The sequence below is a fragment of the Nymphaea colorata genome, chromosome 3 (genome assembly GCF_008831285.2).
Source record: "Nymphaea colorata isolate Beijing-Zhang1983 chromosome 3, ASM883128v2, whole genome shotgun sequence".
Taxonomy (NCBI): Eukaryota; Viridiplantae; Streptophyta; class Magnoliopsida; order Nymphaeales; family Nymphaeaceae; genus Nymphaea; species Nymphaea colorata.
Genome location: NC_045140.1, coordinates 21666085 through 21675856, shown reverse-complemented (window position 1 = coordinate 21675856; position 9772 = coordinate 21666085). Strand labels below are relative to the sequence as shown.

At 42.9% G+C, this 9772-nt stretch overlaps 1 protein-coding gene across 3 annotated transcripts; it reads left to right on the top strand.

Moving 5' to 3' along the window:
- The first annotated feature begins 526 nt into the window (after positions 1 to 526).
- On the top strand, positions 527 to 6186 carry LOC116249861 (adagio protein 3-like). 3 transcript variants are annotated; one of them, XR_007572767.1, is made up of 4 exons: positions 527 to 937; positions 3062 to 4687; positions 5192 to 5376; positions 5810 to 6186. XR_007572767.1 is itself a non-coding variant. In XM_031623165.2 (3 exons), the coding sequence occupies exons 1-2, from the start codon at positions 609 to 611 to the stop codon at positions 4671 to 4673; spliced, it is 1941 nt and encodes a 646-aa protein (XP_031479025.1). In that variant the 5' UTR covers positions 527 to 608; the 3' UTR covers positions 4674 to 4687; positions 5192 to 5872. The 3 variants fall into 3 exon arrangements, 1 of the variants encoding a protein (XP_031479025.1); XR_007572766.1 differs by having other exon boundaries at positions 5604 to 5872; XM_031623165.2 differs by having other exon boundaries at positions 5192 to 5872.
- The last annotated feature ends 3586 nt before the right edge of the window (positions 6187 to 9772 follow it).

The window sequence follows — 9772 nt, the reverse complement described above, 5'->3', positions numbered from 1 at the left end:
ACCTGTGAGGGCGCCATCGTTACCGTTTGTTCTTCCCAGATGCTTGCTGATGGCCACCCCCTTTCACTCAAATTTCGAAAGTGCCACTCAGTGCGGCAACGCTTTACGTTATAGTTTGTAAGAAGCAACTATTTTCAAATAATTAAATATTTGCGAGGAACTATACAATTGGTGAAAGTCTGTTTGAGCAATCGTCTAGATAAGCCCACACCGGCTGATTTTAGATCCATCATGCCAATTTTCACACCTACGGCAATTAAACGCAACCTTTTAACTGTACAACATCAATGTTGATCGTTGGAAAATTTTAAAGGCAACAAGATAAAATGTTACCATATTGCGACCTTATTGTTTTTTAATATAAAAATGTTGAGATTGCTATGCTTCTTAGTGAGCTCTTCACCCATCCCTTGTAAAGAATGGCCTCGTTGTGATAATGAATTTCCGGTTGTAGGGAGGATGGCGCATTGTGGCACAAGCGTGATTAGGGGAAGGCATCTGGGCAATCAAAGTTGCTGCCCTTGATATATAGGCAGCTGGTGCCGCACTCCCGCCATCTGAGCGATTTCTTATTGTGAACCTGGTCATGCGTTTTTGACGGATGAAGGATGGGGGAGGCGACCAATCGACCGTATACTCCGAAGAGGCTGAAGAACGGCAGTGGAGGTTACCATCACCATAATCGGTACGATTATCATCACCATCATCATCATCATCACGAGAAGGGGAGGTGGTGGGAAGATGCGGGGGAAGCGGAGATCATGGAGGAAGAGGGAGATGAGTTCTTCCCTCCTCCCGAGTTCTTTTTCTGTCCAACCGTCTCCGCGTCTCTCGTCGTCTCAGATGCCCTTGAGCCTGACTACCCCATCATCTACGTAAATACCATGTTCGAGCTTTTCACCGGCTACCGGGCTGATGAGGCCATCGGCAGGAATTGGTACGTAGCATCGGAACTCCCTATTTGCCTGCTTTTGATGGAGATGGATTACCGATTTGCTTGAGTTTCGACGGCAGCAGGGATGGGATTCTGTTTCTCTAGTTCTAATTGCTATGCATTTATTGTGGTTTCCGTGGAGTTTTGCCTTCAGATTCTGCTGGGGGCGAAGGGTCAGGAAGACGGGGTTTTGTGTTTCTCTTTTTGTGTGAAGAGTGCGTTATTTTTACTAGTCTGGGTTGCTATCATGATTCGGTTACTCATTGTTGGTTTTTGTCCTGTTCCTGTTTCTCCTTGCTGCGGATTTTGATGCTTGTTGTAGAATTAATCGCTAGTTATTTTAGGTAGTTTCATTTTATGGGTTAACGGTTTTTGCACGTTTGTCACATTCAAATGCATATATTTCGTTTGGAAGTGAAAGTAGGAGGTTTGATGATTTTAGGGTTGTACGTGGCCAGAATTTAGGCATGGGTTATTCGGCAATGGCAAACTGACGTTTTAGATTAGATGGTGATTATTGTTTTGCTCTACAAAATTGACGCTTTCGGTTTAATCTGTTATTTCTCTGTCTCATTGTTTTTTCAACTTAAAATACAGCAAGTACGAGGTATTATTTTTTTGGAATCTGTTTACCTCTTACCTGTCCCCTTTGCTCGGTCCCCTTTGCACCACCAATAGTACACCAAGCGTCAGCGGATCACACACACACACACACACACACACACACACACACAGAGAAAGAGAGAGAGAGAGAGAGAGAGATGCCAAGAACGGCTTATGAGTAAGGAGTACGAATTTAGAGGAAAATGCCTGTGGATGAAATCGTGTTGTGGATCTCGCAATCTTGAGTCCCTGGGAGTGAGGATAGGAGTATAATCTGTGAGAAGTGGGTGAGATTGGTTATATTTCTCGCTCTAGTTCTATCAGATGGAATGGTGTCAGCCTTGATGCATGACAAGATCTGAATTCTACTTCTACATAATCTGTGGACCATTTTGACAAATACTGGCTGGTGGTTGTGGAGCTCATTTGAATAAAATGATACACCTTGTTTTGATTAGTTTTTTTGGAAGCCACCTGAAGAGACATATCTTTTAGGACCTTACAAGTTGGAAGTGGCATGTAGGCTACACCTACAGTAATCTTTTCATTCATTTTGGGCTTACCTCCTGTACCATTTGTATTTTGTGATAGAGGAAGACGACTCTGACGATGTATCCCCTTCGTATGTCACGTTGCTCCTCATAGTATCACGATCTCATGGAGTCACAATAGTTTTCTTGCGTACTTGGAGTTACAATCTGAAAACTGAGTCAAATATTGGAAGCGATAAACATTGTTCTATTCTTCTTTTGTGAATTTGTTAGAAGGAATTGAGGCATTAGTACCGTTCCTCTGCTAGGTAGTGTGGCTGGTAAACAAGTGAAGCAAGCAAAACATAGAACGTTTGACTCTGTCTTGTTCTTGTAGGAAGATGAGGTGATCTTAAGCCCGATCCAGATCAGCTGGATTTGAGATGATTTATCATAAATGTAGATCTTTATCACTAAAATGGAACTTACAGACCCACTAACTCAAGCTCAGACTGGATCCCTTATAAAATAAGTTAGTTGTTTCAAAGAACTTGTAAGGTTAGGATTTGGATTATGAAAATTACCTTTAAGCCAGGCACTTAGTCTAGCATCTCCGAAAAGTATATGGAATATGTATTTTTATTAGTTAACAAGCTTATCTAGCTGAGTTGAAAACTTGTTCTTAAGGTTCTGCTAGCAAGCCTTTCACAAGCTGAATATGAGTTATCGATTGGCTATCTCATGTCCAGTTTAATAGTTCGAACTCAACGCATGTATTTTTATTATTATTGTACTGTCTCCAGCTTGGCTGCTGTACGGTGATTCTTTATGCATCCTAGCTGGCATAATGGGATCAGAAATAACAATGGTCTTTAAGCAAATAAAGGGTCAAATATTCTATGTGTTAGTACTAGTTGCTTCACTTGTGGCCCTGTAGGGGACTGCTTCTATCATTTAACATACATATTTCTCTCTGTGTTTCAAGTTTTCAACCTTCCCTTTCTTATATCTCATGTTTCATGCAATTAATCACTAATTATGCTACTCTTGTCAGCCGTTTCTTGCAGTTTAGGGATCCATATGCACAAAGGAGACACCCACTAGTGGATCCGGCAGTTGTTGCTGAAATGCGTAGGTGTCTTGATGAAGGAGTGGAATTTCTGGGTGAACTTTTGAATTTCAGAAGAGATGGTGTTCCTCTGATGAACAGGCTCAGACTCATACCAATTCATGGAGATGACAGTATTGTAACTCATGTCATTGGCATCCAGATATTCACAGAGGCTAACATTGATTTGGACCAATTATCATACCCTGTATTCAAACCAACATCTTATCCAAATTCTGAACACTTTGTTGGAGATCCTGTCATGTGTCTTTGTCCATCGAACAAATATGCACAGCCTTTCCACGATGCTTGTGGGATTCTTCAATTATCTGATGAAGTTCTTGCACAAAATATACTTGCTCGCTTATCTCCAAGGGATGTTGCATCAGTTGGGTCAGTCTGTAGAAGGCTTCGTCAACTGATGAAAAATGAGCATTTGTGGAAAATGGTTTGCCAAAATGCATGGGGAAGAGAAGCAACTAGGGTCTTGGAATCAATTCCAGAAGCCAAGAGACTGGGGTGGGGGCGTCTAGCTAGAGAGTTGACTACACTTGAGACTGCTGCATGGAAGAAGCTAACTGTAGGAGGTGCAGTTGAGCCTTCTCGTTGTAATTTCAGTGCATGTGCTGCTGGAAATAGGTTGGTGCTTTTTGGAGGAGAGGGGGTCAACATGCAACCAATGGATGATACCTTTGTTTTAGACTTTGATGCTGCTAACCCTGAATGGCGCCGGGTCAAAGTAGCTTCATCTCCCCCAGGGCGGTGGGGCCACACCTTATCCTGCTTGGATGGATCTTGGCTGGTGGTCTTTGGAGGCTGTGGGAGACAAGGTTTGCTTAATGATGTATTTGTTTTGGACTTGGATGCCCAACAACCAACATGGAAGGAAGTTGCAGGTATTGCACCTCCACTTCCTCGGTCCTGGCACAGCTCGTGCACTGTTGATGGCTCCAAATTGGTTGTCTCAGGTGGATGTACTGATGCTGGTGTACTTTTGAGCGACACCTTTTTGCTTGATCTCACGATGGAGAAACCTATGTGGAGAGAGTTGCCTGCTTCATGGGTTCCTCCGTCAAGGTTGGGGCACTCTCTTTCTGTGTATGGAGGAAAGAAGATCCTCATGTTTGGTGGTATGGCAAAGAGTGGACCACTCCGGTTGAGATCTAACGAGGCATATTCTATCGATTTGGATGAGGATGATCCAAGGTGGAGGCCAATAATGAATAATGGTTTCCCTGATGTCGGTTGCCAGAGTGCAATAGCACCTCCACCTAGGTTAGACCATGTCGCAGTTAGCATGCCCAGTGGAAGAATCATCATCTTTGGAGGATCTGTTGCTGGTCTCCACTCTGCATCCCAGTTGTTTATTCTTGATCCATTGGAGGAGAAACCCACTTGGAGGATCCTTAATGTTCCGGGACAGCAGCCAAAGTTTGCATGGGGCCATAGCACTTGTGTGGTTGGGGGAACTAGGGTCCTGGTCTTGGGTGGTCATACCGGTGAAGAGTGGATACTAAATGAATTACATGAACTCTCCTTAGTGAGCAAACCAAATTGATGGCACTGAAAGGGGTAACTTATTTCTTTCCGGCTGTGTATATATCTTCTGGACTAGTCAGGTTTACTTGCACATAGATTTTTATGTGTGAGTTGCGTCATTTGCTTTTTGAACCTTGTTGTGAACAAGCTAATTTGTTTCCGCTGCCTAGTTGTGTTTTTTCATAGGACTATGAGCGTTCTGGGGAGTGGTGTTTTATTTCTTTCTTCTTCTTTTGGAGTTATGAGAAGGGCGTTGTTTGCAAAATCACATTGTGTTTCCTACTGCCCTGCTTTTGCTTGTGTTGGAATCAGTCCGACATTGTTGGCAACCATTTTAGTTTGACTTTGATCCTGAAATTGATCTTTTAGCTGTCTTTGACTGTTCAACCTTGAAGTGGTCTAGCGTCTGAGAGGGATTGATCTATGGGGCCTCTAGGTCTTAGGGGCCTCTAGGTCTTAAGTTAAACAAGTGTGTGACATTATCCTATCAAGGATGTAGTATATTCTTAACATTGCTGATTGTTTATATTGGTGTAGAGCATTTTGCAAATGGAGCAGTATGTTCATTTATTGAACTTCATCACATGGCAACATGCAGTACCATATATTGCATTCTTGAGAACTATCAAAATCGACATGACGTGGAGATGGCAGCAACCTTACACCCTTTCACGACTTCATTCTTTTCTAGAATGATCCAAATATGGAAGTCCAAAACCAAGGTATCATGCCCCACTGTTCCATTTGCATATGGTTCGCTAGGGTGGTTTATGTAGTATCATCTTGGATGGTGTTTTCCAATTTCTTGAAGAACTCATCACCCAAAGAATGACAGCTCCATTATAAAGATTAACCTTGAGATTAGGATCGGGAATCTAAGTGAAAACAGATTCCTATTGGGCATCTATCAGTTTTGCATTTTGATTTCTGTGCACTTTGTTGTTTTTAGGAGACCTTAGCCATGTCTCCACCATGAGAATTTGCAAGGTGTGCTTGGGAACGTTTCCTGGCTCTTATGGCGGATGATGAGCTTCTTTTTGACCTACACATCGATATAAGATGGATCTGTTCATCAGCTCTAGCGAGGGCATGTTACTTTTAAAATTTTTTATCTTTTCAAACTTGGACAATCTCAAAAACGTTTATCTTGTGCAGCATTTTGATTCTTGTTGAACCGACATGAACAGAAGTACGGCTAACTATATTGAACTTTGCTTCTTGGGCTCTTGGTGGTCATACTAAAAGGAAAGATGTATTCACGATTGTATTAAGCAGACAATGTCAGCAGACAATATATGAGATCAAGATAGGCCCTCTGTGTGTGTGTGAAGCCTTAGGGACCTTTCATTAAAGACAAGTGGGCTTGTCTTGGTCAACTGAGTTCGAGTACACATTGTAGATTGTCTATTGAATGCCTCTATCTAATTACGTGCAATGTCATGGTTGACGAAAGCTTTGCTTGTTATGGATCGAAAGGTGGCACAGTGAAGCAGACTGTCACCGTTAGATGGACAATCACTATTTTTCTCTCATGGACTGACTTCTATCCCAAAGCTGAAATCACGCCTAATCTTTAAGTGTGACCATGAAATCTACAGCCGTTCTCGATCGGTTTCAGGTCGCATCTTTGCTGTTGAATTTGTTTATAAAACGGCGTTGACGGAGAGGAGTAGGAATATTGAATATTTTCAAACTGTCAACTCTAACATGTCCAAAACTGGCGAGGGTAGAGAAATTTGTGGTTGCCTGCATTTTCGCCGGTTGAAACAGACGTTCTTGGTCAGGTCGAAGTTCATTTGCTTCCTCCTTGATGTTTTCAAGGAAGCCATCTTTTCTTTCTCCAAAAAATCATCAACATTTTTTGTTCACTCTTTTGATATTATTGCTTATTGCATTTACGTATTCGTAATGTTAGAATATGATATATTATGGTGGGGAGCGGCTTTGACGAGAGCCATTTTACTAGCATCCCCCTTTGACGAGTTAGCAATGAGGAAGCCATGGATGCCGCTGAAAATAGGCTTTGTGATTAAATCCCCCTTTAATAGATCAGGTGACACAGGATTAGAGCCATTTTACTAGCATCAAAAGTTGTTTCGGATTGCCAATGGCCTGAACATGGATTTGCTGTAAGTTGACAACCCAACGCGGCTGGTTACGCGTAATGGCTTCGGGGCAATCTGCATCGATGTCCCGTAGTAGAAAACTCTCTTGCCGAAAGCGAAATCACTCCAAGTGATGGTGAGCAGTTCACTCCACCACCATTTATGAAGGGAGGTTGAGGTTCTGCGGCAGATGCGATGTGAAGTCTCATCTTCCGGAAAACTATCCCGGAAGAGATGTATCCTAGGCACTTTCTACCGCAGGAAGAGATTCAGGGGGTCACCGATCAGGAGGATGCCATGCTGATCCCGAACAAGAAGAGACCGTCATCAGGGAAGGAGGATGCTGGTGTGGGCTGGGCCGAGGAGCCGACTGGAGAAGAACATTCAAGAGGATTGGAAACAGGTTACGACTAGTAAAGGAACATAAGAAGGCTTGCTAGGCACACCGCCAGGAAGAAAACCCATAGGTTGACAGAAGCCACGAAAGCAAAAGAAGATGATCAACAACCTACAGGACGAAGATCCTGGGTTGGAACATAAGAGGACTTGCTAGGCACACCGCCAGGAGGAAGACCCATAATAGGTTGAGAGAAGCCACGAAGCAAAAGAAGACGATCAACAGCCTACAGGATGAAGATCCTGCGTTGGAACATAAAAGGGCTTGCTAGGCTCACCGCCAGGAGGGACCTGCAACAAGCCCTGCAGGAATCCAACCCTGCTGTTTCTTCGTTTTCGACTCCATGCTGAACGAGTAAGACTTCCAAACTCGGCACCTCCATCACCCTAAAATTCGCATGCATTGCTCATTCCAACTGGTTGGAAGGGAAAACACAAATCATCGTGCGTGGAATCCGTCCATGGTTCAGGCAAACCCGATGGTCACTGATCAGAACTAGATCTTCCTCAGATGCAGAGAACACATGACCAACATTTCAGTGCTCGTAGGGGGCGTTACTTACCGTCCAACCTGGCAAAGCGGGTGGTAGGGCTAAGCACGCTTCATAATATTTTGTTCTATTGCGAAGACGCATGCATCATATGGGGTGATTTTAATGTGATGCTTGGCCTTCGGATAAAACCGGCAGATCTCCGAGGGGGCTTCCTATCGGTCCTTTAATCAAAATTGTGAAAATTGCAGGTTTCAGTCAGTGAATGATCCATGCAGGAGATATATATATGGTCGAATAATAGATCTGGAGATGAACTAATCCTGCACAAATTAGACTGGTGCCTTCACGATCCATGCAGGAGATATACATGGTCGAATAATAGACCTACGGAAGAACTAATTCTGCACTGATTAGACTGGTGCCTTCTAAATCAGGCGTGGAGGGAGAGATGGGGGCACTGCAGTAAACTGACGGTGCAGCCACAGTCCAGTTCAGACCAATCCATGCTGGTCTTTCAGGTAAACTTCCTCAACATGCACAGTAGCCATCGACTGCAATAATTCCACTATTTCAATAACTGGTCTAGGAGACAAAGTTGTGAGGAAGTAGTGGCGAGGGCTTGGAACTCATTTGTGGGAGGGTGTCCGTGGATTCAAGTTACGACCAAATTGGAGTGAACTAGGAGGGCGCTGGCGTCATGGCAGAAATTGTGTGCGTGTAATATCGCATACAGAATTAAGGCTATTAGTTCAGAACTTGATTCAGTGCAAGCTTTAGTGGAGACGGGAGTCCCATGACGAAGGATAGGATCCTGAGGAGTGAGCTTGCTGCCTTGTTGGAACTTGGAAGAGGAGGAGAGTATGTGGCGCCAGAAGGCCAGAATCCATTGATTGGCTGAGAGGGACTCCAACACGAGGTTCTTCCAAATGGTAGCAGGGGCGTGCAGAAGCAAGAACACCATTCAGTTGGGGGGATCGAGGTGCAGGACTTGGGAATTATTAGAGATTAATGTGAACTTTTATTCAAAAGGATGCTAGCTTCAGAGGCATGCAGTGAAGTGCTACTCTGTGAGTTGTCAGGGACTTGTGACGGAAGGCAAGAACAGGGGCTTGCTTGGACCAGTCACTAACGTAGAAGTTTGTTAGTCAAAATATGCAAAAAAACTATCGCGATAAAGTATTTTTGTGATGCTTATCAGGAATATGATCATTATTGTTCATAAGCCTGATGAATTAATCAGGTGTCCAATAACTACAGACTACAGTCAATTAGTTAGGTGTATTCCCATGGTGATAGAGAATTACATGTGCAGACTCTTTCTGAGTATTAACAGAAGCTTCAAAAACCTTTGTGAAATTTTGTTGTACTCAAAAAGTTAGGAATGCGTTTTTATTTATATATATGGGTAAAATGATGTAAATTTACTAATTTAACGAGTCATTTGACTGGAACAAGCCCATGAGTATTTGAATTAACCAAGAAAAAAAATTGATGTGTGTGAGTGACCGTGAAGATCGGACTACATGCACTGTCTGCACTTCGATGATGACCTTATCAATCAAAGACGCCGTTTGGTGTCTTTTAAAACAGATCATAGATAATTTATTGGAGTATCATATTACCAAAAACTAATGAAGAGCCGTTGATGTCGCCCAGTTGTTGGCACGATGCCTTGGAATGGAGGTTGATAGACGGCCGGCTTTCATTTTGAATGTCATGAGCATAAACCTCCTCTTGTGCTGCAGAATAATAGTCACTAATGTGCAAGTTGAAGTGTAGTGGGAGTAACACCCCGATACACCAAAAATATGCTATGTCCTTAAGAGGAACAAGAAGAAGTTAAATGAAAGCTTTAGTTCTTTGCTGGAGAGTGGGAGTATCCTGCTCACTCATAATTAAGAACAATTGTTGAATTGATGTTTGTTGAAAAAGACCGAGCTCGGACAAAGGCTAGCTCGACCTGTTTGCCAAACTGGATTGCATAGTTAGGTTTTAACTATCGTTCTTATCTTATGTTTTGCTTATTTAGGCAATGGATAAGTTATTAGGACGTGTTTGATATTCATTTCAAGTGCAAAGTATACTTACGATCTCACTTTAACAGGATCCATTTCTTTGTACAA